This window comes from Notechis scutatus, chromosome 2 (assembly GCF_049901735.1).
Source record: "Notechis scutatus isolate UNSWTSFEM ecotype Mainland chromosome 2, rNotScu1.2, whole genome shotgun sequence".
Classification (NCBI taxonomy): domain Eukaryota; kingdom Metazoa; phylum Chordata; class Lepidosauria; order Squamata; family Elapidae; genus Notechis; species Notechis scutatus.
The window spans coordinates 109,445,080-109,463,052 of NC_142010.1; the positions used below are offsets into that span (position 1 = coordinate 109,445,080).

General features: G+C 38.3%; 1 protein-coding gene across 6 annotated transcripts in view; it reads left to right on the forward strand.

Annotated features, from left to right (window-relative positions):
* The window catches only part of MXRA7 (matrix remodeling associated 7), a 58,061-nt gene that overhangs the window by 20,747 nt on the left and 19,341 nt on the right, over positions 1 to 17,973 (forward strand). For 4 of the 6 annotated variants that reach the window (XM_087955722.1, XM_087955724.1, XM_026667529.2 and 1 more), the window contains exons 2-3: positions 9,365 to 9,425; positions 16,713 to 16,809. In XM_087955722.1, the coding sequence (XP_087811848.1) occupies positions 9,365 to 9,425; positions 16,713 to 16,809 (158 nt within the window). The remainder of the gene's footprint in view (positions 1 to 9,364; positions 9,426 to 16,712; positions 16,810 to 17,973) is intronic. The other 2 variants (XM_087955721.1, XM_087955723.1) reach the window with 1 other exon arrangement.

A 17,973-nucleotide genomic window follows, 5' to 3' on the forward strand; every position in this document is an offset into this window, starting at 1 on the left:
AACGTTCTGTGCTGTCCAGCCAGTGTATGGGAATTGGATAGTTAGTTAGCAATTGTGAGCTGTCCCCTAAAGGGAATCATGGTAAATGTAGTTAAGGTATCCTGGGAAATGTAGTCCATGTCACGTGACCACATCTGTAATCCTGATTGGTCACTAAATTGACCCTTGATGGGTTGGGGGAGGTTTCCTCACTCTTGGCTGAACTCACGGACTCGTGATAACTGTTCTACTTCTACGGATACAAGATGGGAGAAAAGGGATAGGAGATAACCATCTTTTTACCTACAAGACAGATATGCAAAGGATTGGTCATTAAAGAAGAACTTTGTCACAAATTTGAGTTATGAGGATACCTGATGAACCAATAATAAAGACTTTGTTTGAATGTTTTGTTGAGTTTATCTATCTACCACTGTATAGAATACAGAACACGTTCTTAAAATACATTTGTTTGCTTGCCTCTTTCTGATGCAAGATCTTTGGCTCGTGCTTAGAAGTAGTTTAGAGAATAAATGTCAGGGAGCTCAACTAGTCTGGATGGAGATTTAGAACTGTATACATCCTGCAGGACTTTGTGCACAATCTGGGAATTCTCTGGGATTCTGTCCTTACTGGGGAAGCTCAGACAGCAGCAGTAACATTTGCAGGAGGTGGCATTGTTGGGATGATGGTGCTGAATGACAGGAAAATGTGGAGCCATTGGAAATATGATATATCAGTCCTGGGAAAGTAGAAAGCATGACAAAAAAATGTGCAAAACCACTCCCATTAAAATAGAACTTTTCATGTGCTTTCGTGATTCTAATACCCTAGTCACATTGCTCTACATTCCAGCAGCAGCCTACTATAAAAGGCTGGTGGACGGGACAAACTCAAGAAAGTGTCCATAGTTTTGCAGCTGCTGTCCTGCCCATTTTTATGTGGGTCACAGCACACATTACAAAGTTAATGTGACTTCACTCATTAGGTTTCAGCCTTCATCTCAACTTTTGCTGTTGTTAAAACCTTTGTGCAATGGCAACTATAAATATAAGGTCAGATCTCTTAATAATGGCCCCAACTAGTATGAACGGACAACTATTTTTAGGGAGTACAAATTCTCACTGTTACAGGATTGTAGAACATTTTTTAAAGTCATTTTGCCTTCTTAAGGTACCATTTTACTTGAACACTTCAATTATTTTATGGAATCTCTCTCTCTCTCTTTTTTTTTTTTGGCTGGATGTTGTCACCATTGCTGTTTTCCTATGTTTTGATTGACTTCATAATTAAGGATTCTTTCAGGGTATCATAATTATTCTACTTAGGCTGATATGAAGTCCAATAACTTATTGAAGCTTATTCTTTATCAATGTTAGTTAATGTTAGTTAACACAACAAATTTCCTTAAAACAGCCACTGCAATACTTTTTTAAGTTCACAATGAAATTGACATTATTTGGATTTCTTTAAAAATGAACATCCTGTATTATCTGAAGAAGTGTGTACAATGCTGTTTTTATATTGAATACTTGACTATTCTTGTTTTCCTTAATGTTCTAAGCTAATATTTTATAAAAAGTTAAAAACAAGAGTGGGTGTTTTTATGCCCTTGTTTTTAAGAAAAAAAGTCCCCAATATCCAATTGATTACTAATTATTTCTTCTACCAGTGAATATAGCTGATTAATTTATAGCAATGAGTTTATACCCAAATCTCTCTTCTCATTTCCACGTGGTTCCTCCTTCAGTGTGTCCACTGAGGCATGAGGCATGTAACATACCAACTTGCAAATGGCTGTCACTTGAATTCACCATTTCATATTGCTGTCTGTGTACATAACAGTCTCGACTTCTTGGCAGGCAGAAGACTTGATCCCTTTTCAAAGGCACACCCAGCCTCAAGCCACCCCCAGATTAGCACTGATTATTCCAATAGTCTGAGAAGTTGTTTGCTTTAGCAGCTGTTTCCTTCGTTACAATGATGAAGAGATCAAGAAGCAGGATTTGGTTGAAAAGGAGCAGCAAATGATGTCACTGACTTTGTGAAGCAGGGCCTTTATTTCAAGCTGAATTCTTTTCCTCTTGCAGTGTCTTGCATCAGGCGTGGATAAAAAAGCAAAGCCTTAAATGGCAACATGTGACACACTTTAGAAATGATAGCCAAGCGTTATTTTCCATCCTGTAGGTTTTTTTTTTTAATTCTCCTGCCAAACTCAGGGTTTAAATTCCTTTCACACCCCTTCTCTGGGATAAAGAGCTTGCAAGATTCTTCCTCCAACCTATATCTGTATTTGGCATTGCAACTTCATTTTTTTAAGTACATAAAAAAGCAGTTTATCATAGCAAGATTTCATCTCCCTCATGTCTTTTCCTTCTGCAATGAATTTAGAGAAGCTTTACCACTTGCTGCAAAATGAAGCCATGGATCTGTCAGCAATAGGATGAAGCTTGTAGGAAATAAACAAGGGGACTCTTTTTTATAAAAAAATTTATTTTTATATTTCAAAAACATCTCTTTTGGTGAACAGCGTGGTTCCAGGCTTTTACATTTCCATACAAACATGACCTTAGTTACATATTCATCTTTCACATTCAGTTTCATATCACATCATTACATAATTTCTATAAATTTTCTCAAATATCCTTATATTCTTCACACTTATTGTATATATTTTCTATTCATATCTTAGCTTATTTCATTTTTCTTTTAATATCGTATATATAATGTTTAAAATTCTTCTTTCTTCTTTTTATTCATTATACTTTTATACTTTATCTGTCACATTTGCAATTTCATCGCATACTCTTATTTCATTATTCAAAACATTCCATCCTAATTCTAATATCAAAAAGAAAAAAACTCCCCCTTTAATTACTAATTTGAGTGTACCACCCCTTTGTCTTGTCTTATACATCATTCAATTAATTCCCCTTTAGTTTATAATAATGATTTATCATAATATCACTTTTTAGTTATCCCTTTGTAAGTTAGTAACAATAATCTCCTAATTACTACGTAACACAAAAACATTTTAAGCTGGATTCCACATGGTATTTCCCCTTAATTACTTTCTATTACGTTTATTATTGCAAATACATTAATCTATTCAATTAATCATAAAAACTGATGTTAATCTTTTTATAACAATCCTCATAGTTCATTTTAACTATATTCTTAATTTTATTAAATTTATTTAGTATATTTATCATAACTTCCTAATTTCAAATTTATACCAATTATATCTATGTGTAATTCAGTGGTGGGATTCAAATGTTTTACTACCGGTTCTGTGGGAGTGGCTTGGTGGCAGGGGGGAAGGATACTGTGAAAACTCTAGTCAGAGGTGGTATTTGCCAGTTCTCCGAACTACTCAAAATTTCCACTGCCGGTTCTCCAGAGCTGGTCAGAACCTGCTGAATACCACCTCTGGTGTAATTTAACAATAACAAATAGTCCAATAACAAAAAAAAACATCAGTGCCAATCTTTTCATTTTTAAAGTTTATATTTTTTATACATCACCACAAATTACTATTACTTCAAATACATTTATATTACAACACCTTACCTTGCAGAATCCCCTTCAGGAAATAAGCAAGGGGACTCTTGTGAGTTTCTTCATTTAGAAATTAAAGTTTAAATAGGTTCCAATCCAAATCCAAAACCATCCCTGACAAGTAAAGCAACAGTTGGAAGTTCCCCCTGCCCCCACTATCTTCTTCCACATCACATTCCTATGAATGTCATGGTCAATTATGTTATAAGAATGTGAGAAAAGTCCATCGTAATCTACTATTTCTCACATTGGTCTATTTGACGTCCTTGCAAGCAGGAGATCCAAATGTAGCCTTCTGTCCTTCTGAAATTCTGTGAACTCAGGATTTGAAGGCCAGCTACCCCCTAGTCCAAGTAACATTGAATCTCAAGAGAAATCACCCTTAGTTAAGTTGGTCTTCTCTATGTGCATCCAATCTGCTTTTAAACTTTCCAACTTAGAGGCCATCATCATCTTTTGTAGCACTGAATTTCAAGGTCAATTAGGTTTTATATGCAGGATCCTCTCTCCTCCCCCCCATTCTGTATTTACTAACAAGACTTTGAATTTGTGTATTATGAGCACTGAATTTCTTTTATGCTCTCCAACATAACTTGTTTGTTGCAATTGAATTTGAAACATAATTAAAGCTTTTGTAAGAAAATCTGGTGTGATTTAGCACATATTTCAGGTTAAATTGTCTGAACTAGGAGTGAAGAGGAGATAAGTGGATTAAAACACTTTTAGAAAATAGATAATCCTTTATAGAAGTAGATAACTACTCAAATACACTCAGCTGGCAGTTCTGCAGCAATATCTATGACTCGTTGCAAAACAGAAAATTATAAGCAGATGACTCAGGCATCCAATATGAATGTTGCTAAGCTCAATCCACAAAGAAAAGCTTAACAATGTGGCTACTGAGGTGTTAGCATCCATTTGGGGACCGGCTGGAACCAACATGCTCAGAAAGGGTTAGAGGGGTTCAAATTTAGTTAGTGAACCCAAATTCTTATTATACCTATTAGGTGGCTTCTAATAACAGACCCATTAACCATAAAGCTCTGTTTATGGCCCTGCCAGACAAGGATGGCTAGTTCAGCTAGCTAGCCCAACCATTTTCTTTTTTAAAAGTTTCATAACTCATCAAAATTAATAAAAGACCATTAGTTTTACAAATGCATAAGGCAAATGATATTTATTATACCATTAATAGACATCAAAAAATGTGATTTTGAGGTCTTTTTTCCATGGCCTAGGTACTTTTTTTTACCCTTTGTATACCAAGTTTTTATTGTTTGTAAACCACCTAGAACCACTGAATGTGTGTGGGCAGCCATATACATTATCTAAATAAATAAATAATAAATAGGTATGCATAAAAACAAGGACCCATCTGAACCTTCTCCCAAGACAATTTTCATTCTAGCTCTAAATATGCAGAAACCCACCATCAGTTGTTGCCATCTCCAGGTAAGGATGGAAAAGCTGTAGACTTGAACTAGAGAAACTACAGACAGAAGTGTCAATTCAGCTCAGTATAAACCAGAGGATTCCAAACTTGGCAACTTTAAAAACTTGTGGACTTCAACTCCCAGAATTCTCCATAGCTGGATTCTGGGAGTTGAAGTCCACAAGTCTTAAAAGTTGCCAAGTTTGGAGACCTCTGGTATAAAGCAATCCACATTTCCCAATGTGGACTCACTCCCTAATGATTGCTCCCAGAAAAAGCATTGACTATAGTGAGGAGGAACCATAGGAGTTGTAATGCAGCTCTTCTGAACAAAGGATGCTCAGGGTAGGTCACAACTTTGTTTTCCCCAAATATGGGCTTCATAAGAAGTGAATGAAGAGGCAGAAGGAGCTTGTTTTTGGAAATGTTAATTAAAATAGATATGATTGTATAGGTCAGTGGTAGTCAACCTGGTCCCTACCGCCCACTAGTGGGCGTTCCAGCTTTCATGGTGGGCGGTAGGGGTTTTGTCCCCTACTTTATAAATCACCATTACTCTGGAATGGGTGGGCGGTTAGAGAAAATTTTACTACTAACAGAGATAAAAAAGTGGGCAGTAGGTATAAAAAGGTTGACTACCCCTGGTATAGGTAGTAGTGATGCTAGGTTGGGTGAGTTAAAGAGCACTGAATGCAAACTGCAATGAAGAAGGCTAGTGAATAATATACATTTTTCCCTGGTGGACACCCTTTACCCTGATTTCTGAGCTAGAAATAACAGTAGAAATCCCTGGTTTTTATAAAACTGCTTTTTAAATTCCCAAGACATTTGGTGCAAAGAATATGTCTGTTTTATCGCATCTTGATAACAGCCTAGGGCTCTTCCCTTCTGCTCTTGGCTTCTTTTCCATTTTGATTTTGTCCTCTTAACTGGAAGTGACAGTCTCCTCTGGTGGCCCTCTCTGTGTACACCCTCCTGTGCAAATCTAGGAAATGGTGGAAGCTGTCAAGCCACCACTGAATCCAACCAGGGAAATTCAAGGTTCTAAGAAAGAAGCGGGCCCACCCATCATCTGGAATCTGACTGTTTTGCTCTTTTCCATGGTCACAGGGAAAATAAATACAACGCTGCCTTATTATTTTGCAATCTGGCACCTAAGTATCAATGAAAAAGCGAATGCATATGTGTGCATACATCCCCCTACTTATGTGTTTGTGTTGAGTATGAAAAAAATGAATAGATTGATGCACTGAGATGCTACTATCTAGAGTCATCTCTCTAATTGTAAATTTGGAGCCAGACTATGTGCAAATACACCTTGAATTAAAATGGTTGAAGCATTCCCTAAAGAATTCTGTGATATCTAGTTTCCCTCTCATGCCTATATAGTTCTCATATAGCTCTCATTTCTTAGGGATGACTATGGACAAAGAGACAGTCTCTTCAGCTTTAAAAATATATGAAGCTGTACCTAGCTCAAAAATATATTTCTTATCCTGATAGTTTTGGGGCATATCTAAAATAATCAATCAAATAAGGGGAAGGAAAGAGATAATTTCTGCTTTTTCTTTCTCGGTTCCACATCAGCTTGAGGGGCTCTGTTCCCCTTTCTCTTTTACTTTTTTTCTTCAAACTACCCAATACTTGAGGAACTTTTGTGCATTTATTTGCTTGCTCTAATAACCATAGATATCAAACAGGAAAGAAGAAATCTCTCCGGGCTTGGAAATTCCTAAGACAGTGATGGTGAACCTCTTTGCTTGATGTACCAACAATTCAGAAAATGCCTAACTTGACTCTGCTGGTATGTCTCACACATATCGCCAAACAAAAGAGAAACAATTCTTTGCATATTTATTTTTTAAAAAATCAATCCAATCGTGTGTGATCCCCAGGATCTGCCATGTACCACTTACCTTCAGACGGTGTCCTCTTTCTGTTGACAGGCCCCTGAGGCCTACCCAAGATTCCTCTGGGTCGCACAAGGACTTCATTCTTGAAGCAGCTTCAGAGAATGCTCTTCTGTGGCATCTGCAGCCTCCAAACACCCTATGAAAGCAAACTCTGTTCTTGCATGATTTTTGGGTGCTCCTGTGCTCTTTGTGCAGCCGTCTTGTATGAGTTCCAGAGGGCTTGGATGCCATATGAGAATATGCCCCATTCTCACACGGCCTCCAGAGCCTCCAAAAATCATTCAAAAAAGGGCATGCTTTCAAGAATAGTTGTCAGGTGCTAGTGAATAGGGCATGTCACCTAAAACATTGTGGCATATCATCTTTGATCACTGAACTAGGGGATGGAAGAGATGCTTCATAATAGAGACCCAGCTCTTCACAGGATGATGGAAGTTGATTTATACCATGAGGGAAAGAAACTATTGCTACATTCCAGAATGTCAGAGAAGAATATTTCCCGGCAGTTATTAAACCTTCTCCATCTTCAGCATGCAGTCTTCATTTGACCCAACCCTAATTATGGCCCCTCCCGTCATAACTATCTTGCCCCTGTGTAATGTGAAATAACCAGAATAACCAAAAACAAGAAAGGGAATTTTTAAAAAAATCAATGTAAATGTGCATTGCAGCCTAAGTACAAAATTGCAGAGGGCCTCAGTTTTCAGGTTGGTCAAAAGCTGACTTTTTCTTTTCTGATTTCATTCTTTTTGAAATTATTCATCATGCCCATATAATTTTAAAGTATTTTTTTCAGGTTGCATAAATAAGCATCTAGTGATGGTAGTTTAGAGCCAAGCAAATCCAACCAATGGAGTAGTTTAGTAGGCATTAAGTATTATTGATTGCCTAGCTTGTTAGCTGGCTCCAGCTCTGAGAGGCTTGGACCCAAACAGCTGGAGGAGGACAGGTTGGAGAAGGCTTAATCAGATTATTATTGCTTGCTTACAATTATTCTACGGAATTCCAAAAATAACACAAGGGCTGTCTGGGGTCTTTTCGTGCAAGAGCTGACCAGATTGTGACCAGCTTTAACAAAGTGATCTTTGAGTTTTGAACCCCAGCCTGATTCTAATGCACTGCCTTTCCTATCCGTATAGACCAGGGGTGGGGACCTTGTTCTGACCCAGGCTTCATCAAACATAATTAATCATAAATGTGTTTTAAAAGCAAAACCTATTTTTTTGCAGTGCTGGGAATTGTTTTCATTCCCAGCCAAAACTAATCTTAAACAGTCCCCCAAGATAAGCACACCCCTTTAAGGATGACTCGTAACCAATCGAACTACTTTGCTTCCTGCAAAGGTTTCTTCATTGAGGTCTCACTTTTATCCCTTATGGGAGGGGCCATCACCTCCCAGCCTTACTCCCGACTTGCCCCTTTTGTTTCAGCTGCTCTCGCCTTCTAGCAGCTCTGCGCACATGCGCACTGGAACAGGCTCCCCTGGGTCCTCTGCTTCATTGCTGCCAGACTCCAAAGGCTCTGAATGCAGCACCTCACTCCCAGATGGTCTTGGCCCCATCCCTGCATCAGACGCAGGACCCTCGTCCGAGTCTTCTCCAGCCTCCCTGACTGGCCCCCTTTCCCACTATCCGATTCCGCTGCCGTCTGCACCGGCTGCTGGTGTACCACAACATACCTATGGCCCCTTTGAGACCTGTGGACTTCAACTCCCAGAATCCCTGAGCCAGCATGGCTCAGACTATTAGAATTTATGCCTCTTTTGAGACATGGCTGGCTCAGGAATTCTGGGAGTTGAAGTCCACAGGTCATAAAGGAGCCATAGTTTCCTGCCTCTGATAAGGAAGTGCTTCTTGAGTTTATGCCCACAAGCAGCTGAGTGTTCACAATGCTTCCATGATACAATGCTACTGTGATCTAAAAAAATGTTATTCTTGAGGGAAAAAATGGAAGTAACCCTAAGTTCCTGAAGCATGTGAGTACAGTATATGTACAGTATTATGTGGGGAATGGGAATGTATATACATTTAAGTGGGAAAGGCTGGTCAAAACAACCCATAGTAGAAAAGGTGGGATTAAGAATCTAAGAGTAAAGGTGGATATGTGTCTTATATAGTAACAACAGATGGGAAGCAGGACAATTTGAGAGAAAAAATGTACATTGCAGCCAACAAATGTGTGAAAATAAGTATGTGCAGATACAGAACTAAATGTTTACCCTTAGAGTCCTCTTGTTTTGAAAAAAATGATGATGGGTTCAAAAAAGACAAAAATTCTAATAGATATTGCAAATCCACAAGAACATCTGGGAGGAAAATATAGGCAAATTCAGAGTTTCTTTAAGCAAGAATTATTATAGCATCTTTTCCAGCTAAAATTCTGTCCATAATTTCAGTTGATATACATGGTTTGGATTGGTTTGCAGGGAGATTTTGTTGCTAATAGTTAAGCAATGGTTTTATGTTTAATGTTTCTGTTTCAGGAGGAAGATCAAGAATCAGAAAATGAGAAACTAGTAGTAAAGGAACCTGAGACTGAAGATGGTAAGTTTTGGGTTTTTAAATATCTGGAACGTTGTTAGACATGGGAGATCCCAATTAACACAAACAAGGTCAGTTTAAGCCCTAATATTTAATACTATTTATGAAAATTGAAAGAAGAGTTATTTTTTTGTCATTTATTCATCCATTCATTTAGAAAATGCACGATAGGGGAAAAAAACTGCTAGAAAAACAAGTATTAATACTTAGACCTAAATTATGTCATATGAACTTAAGAGCAGATGCATTCTCAATCTTAAGAAAAATGCAACACTATAGACTTTTTTCTTGAAAGAAATGTTAAAGTGCTTCCTCCAGCCCTTGATCTGGTGGAGGAGTATGCTGGCATAAACTGCATAGTCCTTGATGCTGACTCCAACCCTGCCTCAATGAAAAGATCAGAGAGTGATGCTCTCCTTACACTTTTAACGTGGAACAAGTAAAGGAAAGTAATAGCTTCACTTGTCCTTCAACTAATTGTTAGGGCAAGTTTTGACTAAAGGCGCATTGTGCAACAAGGTCACATAGTGTAATAAGATTGGGACTGGGTTAGGGACTTCTGTCCTCACTGTGAGTTATGTTGGGGGGGGGGGGTTGCACAAAGGGAGGTTCAGCCAATCTCATTGTACACATGTTGTACTCTGACAATAAAGGTAATAATAATAAAGTAGTAAATTTGGCCAACTGATGCCAATAGCTATTCTAGCTAGGAATTGTAGATTTGTCATCCCGCACACATTGAGGAAGGCTGCACTAGCCAAACATATTTTCTCTGCAGAGTTCAGAAGGCTACATCTAGAGGCTGCTAATTTTCTTATCATAATCTCCAGCCTTGTAGGTAAGAGTGAGAGATAGTGTTCAAGGTTATTTCTAGGGCTGACTCAAGATATTTTGCCAACTGAAATACATTCAGTTGTGTTTCCTACAAACAACAAATAATTGTGGTTTGGGCCAGAAAGCTCAGTTTAGGAAATTTGTACAAGGGCTTTCTGACCCAAACCATGTGTTTGCTAACTCCAATAGGGCACATCCAACAGAACAAACAATCTTGGTGACTTCGTTAAAAGTATTGTGGTTAGCAATACAGTATAGATAAACTTACCCTGAGGACTTAACTCTTTGCAGAATGATACATTCTGTTAGTAAGCTTTATGCTATGAACCAAAAATCCCCAGGGCAAGCCAATCATTTGAAACAGATTTCTAAGTCCTAGCTGAAAAGATTGATAAATTACTATATTGTAAATTATTATATTGTAAATGTAGGGGTTTTTCCCCCCTGAAAGGGTGGAAGAATACAGACAGGAACTATGCTTCCTTGCCCCATTTTCCTGCAATATTTTACGACTGTAAACCTATTGGCAGATTACAGTTCTAACACTTCATCCACATATTCTGTTTTATAGAGGAGGAGGAACCTCCTCTATATGCTGCAGTTCATATAGCAAGACCATCTTTTAGAGAAGAAAAAATTGCCATATTGCTCACTGACCATCTTCATATATCTTAATTCTCGTTCTGATACATAGGAGCAATGTAATATTTCTCATTTCCAAGCCAGGAAAGTGTTCGTATGTAGCAAGAAAAAGTCATTTTTCTAAATAAGAGATAAGAAGCCATATGGCATTTGGAAGAAATCAATCGCTTATCATGTGGCCCAGAATTGTTTCCATTGGCTAATTCCAGGGTTTTCAGCAAAGGCATTTCTATTGTCTGGTATGAAATCCAGCCTTTCTAATAACTTGGCAAATACAACAGGATATTCAGCCATTCATGCAAAATATTTGCTGTACGACTGAGGCACGTTCTTTTCCCAAGAAAAACCACACTTACTGAATTACACCTTCTCAACCTTTAATGGGGGGCGGGGGGAAGAGTCAGAACTCAGTAGTTCAGCACATTCATGGTAGATTCCAGAACTGGGGAGCTGATTGGTCTATTGATCCCTCTCCTGCAGATGTGAGAATTTCAGTTTCCCAAAATTTTCCACTTCTGTGGAGTCCCTGGTATTCTTTGAGCCTGATTATTTGCTTGCAGATGTTTCATTAGCTGACTAGGTAACAATATCAATGCAGGTGTCTGTAAACTTTGATCCCTGTTTATATGCAGTAGCTTGCCCTGCCAGTGTTGCTGGGATATGATTTTCTCTGGTAGTTCCTTGATCAGGGTAATGTTTCTACGTGATTGTTTGTTTGATGTTAATCCCTGCTTTCAGGAACTCTACAAAAAGATAATAGACCACCTATACAACATCTTCCAACAAAATTGATACTCAGGCAACTTTCAAAAATGCCTGACCATTCAGCCCACTACAGTGCACTCAACACAAGCTATGAAAAAGTTAACACTGACATAAATCAAAAACATATCAGAAACAACCAGCAGACTGTTACAAACACATGGCATAATCATAGCACGCAAACCAAGTTAAAGGCCGCTAAAACATCTTGAGGAAATCAAAAGATCCAGTATTCCAAGAAGAAGAAAAAAGAGTAATCTATAACATACAGGGTAAAGACTGTAATATCCTCTTAGTAGAACAGATAAGGAGGGGACTAGCATGAAGCATCCATGGACATCAATTAAAATTCAGAAGACATGATGAAAAACTCTTTAATCTCACAACACTGGACAAACTCAACCATGCTTTCAATTGGGAAACTGACATTTTTGTTGTTGTTGTTAGTCGCAAAGTCATGTCCAATGCATTGCGACCCCATGGACAATGTTCCTCCATGCCTTCCTGTCCTCTACCATCTTCTGGAGTCCATTTAAGCTCATGCTCACTGCTTCAGTGACTCCATCCAGCCACCTCATTCTCTGCTGTCCCCTCCTTCTATTACCCTCAATCTTTCCCAGCATTAGGCTCTTCTCCAGTGAGTCCTTCCTTCTCATTAGGTGGCCAAAGTATCTTGCGTTTCACCTTCAGGATTTGGCCTTCTAAAGAGCAGTCAGGGTTGATCTCCTGTAGGACTGACCGGTTTGATCGCCTTGCAGTCAAGGGACTTGCAGGAGTCTTCTCCAGAACCATAGTTCAAAGGCCTCAATTTTTGGTCCAACTTTCACAGCCATACATTGCAGGCTGCACACAAGGAAAGCAACCAAAGTCTTTCTTTCTCTCCCTCAAACTCCGCCAGAAATGAGTCTTCGCTGGTGCAGCCTCTTGGAGCAGGATGCCTTGCAGGGTCCCAAACACTCATTTCTGGTGGAGTTTGGGGCAGAGAAAGAAAGACTTTGGCTGCTTTCCTTGTGTGCAGCCAAAAACAGAAGAAAGAAGCTGAAGAAGCAACCCAGTGGCCAGGCAAGTTCTCTCCCTCCACCCTTTCCCCCCTCCTCTCACTACCTCGTGTTGTTCCTAATGCAAGCGATGGAAACCTTGTGTTCCTGCGGGCCATGTGGGCAGCCCACCTTGTGTTTCCCGCAGCCTGGATTAATTGCTTTGGGAGGTTGCTTTGGGGTGGCATTTCTTTGCGGACCACCAAAATATTATCACGGACCACCAGTGGGCTGTGGCCCACCGGTTGGCAACCGCTGTTCTAGGGAGTTAGCTATTCTTACCAGCTTAGTATCACCTGCAAATTTGGTAAGTTCCCCTTCTGTTTCCTCATCTAAGTCATTTATGAAGATATTGGGGAGTACTGGGCCTAAGATGGAACCTTGTGGCACCCCCACTGCTTACTTCCCTTCATGTGGACTTAGACCCATTATGGACTACTTGTTGAGTACGGTTTGTCAGCCAGTTGCGAATCCATCTGGTGGTGATGTTATCTATCCCACTTTTTTCTAGCTTACCAAGAAGTAAGCTAAGAAGTAGGCTAAGAAGAGGCTAAGGTTGTGGTCTACTTTGTTGAATGCCTTGCTGAAGTCTAAGTATATTGTGTCTACTAATTCAGTCACTTGTTGAAGAATAAAATAAGATTGGTTTGGCATGATTTGTTTTTAACAAACCCATGCTGACTGCTAGTTATAGCCATCTTCTTTCACAGTAGTCCTTCAGCTCTAAAGGCCATCAAAAAAAAGAGGCTAAGAAATTGCTGGTTGTTCTGGACTAAATCCTAAACTCAAATTAACAATCACTTTGTTTACACAATAGGATATTTATATGTAGTTCCCCATTTGTATGGGCTATAATGCTCTAATAAAGTTTGTTTTTCAGGACAGGTGTACCATTATGTTTCAGCTCTGTTCTAAGCTCAAATCAAATTGTTGCTGTCTCACTAGATGTGTTCTGACTAACCATTATTCTAAAAGTTATTTTAAGATTGGAACCCTTCCAGTGAAGTTGGAACAGCCTGTTTTGTACTACGAGGTAGCTCAAACTCAGAATGTTTTTCACACCCCTATTTTTAAGACACCACAAACTTCTTATTGCTATTTCTGCAGCATTCTTAAACAAAGCTACCAATTAGAAATTCAAACAATGTAGAACAGTGATATTAAAATAATAATTGTGGAAGCCATTTACAGAGTATAAAAATCCAAGTAAATTCAGTACTGAAGCCTATGAGAATCAATGGGAATTACTCATATTGTATTATTTACACCCTAACACCCTACTATAAAGAGGCATATTAATGGACTTTCACGATGTCTAATATGAATCAAATTCTACAAAATTTTGCTAGGAGAATCAGAAACTTGGTAAATAGTCAATAATAAAGAGTAAATCCTAACTTTATTCTGACAATCTGGGGTGAGATGGTACAGCCTTGCAGATGACTGAACTTGTTGACTAATTAGAACATAGAACATAGAATAATAGAGTTGAAAGGACCTTGGAGGTCTTCTAGTCCAGCCCCCTGCTTGAATAGGAGACCCAATACCATTTCAGACAAATGATTGTCCAGTCTCTTTTTAAAAACCTGCAGTGATGGAGCACCCACAACCACTAAAGGCAAGTTGTTCCATTGTTTGATTGCTCTCACCATTAGGAAATTTCTCCTTAGTACTAGGTTGCTTCTTCTCTAGGGTAGTTTCCAGCCATTGTTTCTTGTCTTGCTTTTTGGTCCTTTGGAAAATAGTTTGACACTCCATCCCCCTCATTTGTAGGAGCTCCTCAAATACTGAAACACTGCTATCATGCCTCCCTAGTCCTTCTTTTCATTAGACTAGACATACCCAAATGCTGTAACTGTTCTCTGTATGTTTTAGCCTCCAGTCCCTTAATCATTGTTATTGCTCTTCTCTGCACTCTTTCCAGGTGATGAGAGTGGGATTAAGTGCCATCAAATTGCTATCAACTCTTAGCTACCACATAGACAGGTCTTCTAAAAAAAAAAATGTCTATCCCATTCATCACTACATCTATCTGCTATAATTGATCATCCTTTTTCTTTCTTTCTTTATATCTTTCCTAGCATTAGCGATTTTCTCCAGAGATTATAAACTTCTCAAGAGGCGATGCCTAATAGGATAACCATAATGTCCACTCTGTACATTTTGTATGTACGCATATGGGACCTACAGTACAACAAAAGATAGGAATGGTGTTTGCTCTTGTTCGCACTAGATCAGCCATGCCGCCTTCCATGTCTTCTCACCCATTTCTCTCCCAACAGTTAGTTTTTCATGGCACTTGAATATGCCCAATGTTGGCTTTTTAATTTTTTTTTTAAATAGTATATTTCATTGGGCTTATTCCCAAGTCTGCTGATATTACCATCTGTGTAGAAGGTGCCATTTTGTCTGTGTAAACCTTGATGCTCACAACCGTAACATCAAATTAAATTTGGATGGTTAAAATTGGCTTTTTCCTTTCAGCTCCCAGGGTCCCTACAATTTCTAGATATTGTGGCAAGATAACCTTGCTAAGTGCTGGGTAAATACTGCACAAAGTGCTTCCTTCCCATCTGCATCCTAGTGATCCCAGGGCAACAGTGCTTGGACCTTTCATGAAAATTACATGTCATTTCTTGCTAAAGCTTATTAGATTAGGAGCAAAATCCTATTTGATGGCTCTGTATTTTTTCAAATGAGTTGCAAATTGCTGACAGTTATGTCATTAATGCTGCTAATGTTATGGCATATTTATGTACTCAGATTAGCTACATTATTCAGACTCTAATGGTGAAAACAGCACTGAACCACTTTGACAATCACGGTATCAACACTGTTGTTGCAAATAAAAGTTTTAAGAATGACATTCACCACCACTGTCTTTCCACTAAAAAAGGTACAGCTACATCTCCTTGCTTTAGGGTTTTCATCTCGAGGTCCAGAGGAGCAGCAAATAAATCTAATAAATAATAATAACTGAATCCAATCTTACTGTGAAGCAGTGATTTAGAATACAAAAAAGAGGTAAAATCTCTGGCTGGGTTTTGGTTTATTATAACACTTAAATGAGAGCAGATTTGCAATTTAGGGGGATCAGGAAACATAATTTGTTGTTATTACATGAAGGGCAAAATTCCAACCTACAGCATAAAAATTCTGTTCTTATCAGATGATGGAAAAGAAGAATGGATGATTTCCATCGATTTGTGACCAGCTAGTAGCATTAACAGTGGTCCATATTAATACAGAAATTAGATTCAGACATTGTAATGCATGCTACAATTTATGTAATCATGATATATACAATGATTCAGGACATACTCTGTTTTTAATACAAATAATTTTCATTATTGGGAACCTTTCTACAATTCCAGTTCTTTCTCTTGTCCACTACTACAGGGGTCCCCAACCACCGGTCCCCAACCACCGGGCCGCTGGTTTGCTGGGTGCCGCCATCTTGTTTTGATGAAAAAGTGCTTCGGGTGAGCTTTTCCGGGTAGAAAGCTCACCGGAAGCACTTTTTCATCAAAACAAGATGGCGCCAGCGCTCGGTGAGCTTTTCCGGTAGAAAGCCATTTCTACTGGAAAAGCTCACCGGAAGCGCTGAGCGCGCCGCCATTTTGTTTTGATGAAAAAGTGCTTCCAGTGAGCTCACTGGAAGCACTTTTTCATCAAAACAAGATGGCGGCGCCCAGCTGATGCCGGTACCGGGCCGCGGCATAAAAAAGGTTGGGGACCACTGCACTACTACATCCCCAAATCTGGTTCAGCATTGAACCAAATTGGGGGGGGGGGATCCTCCTTATAAATCAAACACACCTAAATAACAAAGTAATTTGGCAGGATCCAGCAATTCTTTTCAGTGACCAGATTCTACAATATATATGAACATAACTGGAAAGGAGGAAAAGAACGAGATTGACCAGAATGTGATTTTAAAAATAACATGTTTCAGTATGTTAATAACTTCACCATAGCAAATAGCCTTTCTCTTCTTTCTCTCATTCTCTTGTAGCAGATGAAAAGTTCTCTTTTAAATATAGTCCTGGAAAACTGAGAGGAAACCAGTATAAAACAATGATGACCAAAGAAGAGCTTGAAGAGGAACAAAGGTAAGTTGGATTTTCTTTAAATTCAACAAAATAACTCAAGATTCTGACCCCTCTCGTTTCCTCTAAGTTGCTGTCTCCCATCAAATATAACTGGTCTTAGGTATATTTAGATTTTCCAGTTGAACCAGTATAGTCTTTTTAGGATTAAGATTAATTCTTGGGTGATGTCTCAGTCATGAAGAACCTGGCCCACTTCCTTGGAAATGGATCTGTTAGCTGCTTCTCATTTCACAGAGCATTTGTCAAAGTAGCAGGATTTATAGGGGATGTTCTGGTGCCAAAACTACCAAGTAAAAGCTCAGTTTAAACAAAACTCCACATAAATCTTGTGGTTCCGTACCTTGGTCCTTATTATGATTACCAAGCACATTAAAGTGATGACAGAACAAGTCTTCATATCCCCCATAAAAAAAATTCTTCCAATTCCGACATTTTACAAAAACTGTTTTTATTCACCATAAATGCCAAAAGAATATCTGGGTCAAATATTTCAGTTTAGCATTAAGAAAATTGAAGTGATTACCTAACTCCCTGACATATGGCTATTCAGAAATAAATTCAATAAATGACTTGCTATCTCAGAAATTGTTTAGGAATAATATGGTAGAACAATTGCAGCACAGATGCATCTGGGAATAAGTATATACTGATAGAGTGTGTTTAGAACATTGTTTTCCTGGTTTAAAAATAGATCAATACTGTATTCCCTTTTGCTAAAGGTCTTGCAATTCTAGCTTATATTGGTACTTAGTTTTTTGCTAAAATTTGATTACAAATTTTGCTCCATTATGTTTACTGTGAGCCTTAGAAAAAATGTGTTTCTAAATAGAGATCCAAAGTTTGATCCATTAATGATCTGACTCGATGAGGTTCATGTTCTTGCAAATTTAATCAACCCCATAAAGTCTGACCTTTACTTTAAAAATACATTCTTCACAACAATTCCATTGTTGCATTATTATTTATTCAGTAATAAAATTTATAAACTATTAGGATACACAAAAGTAAAAATATTGTTCTTTCATCTATCAGAGTTCAATTGAAAATCTACTAAAACTACAAAAATTGTATGTTTTGGAATAGAATATTCTGATAAGGGGAAAAAAACCTGAAATAACATATAAACTCATAATTATAGTAGGTAATCAAACCTAATGTGACAGT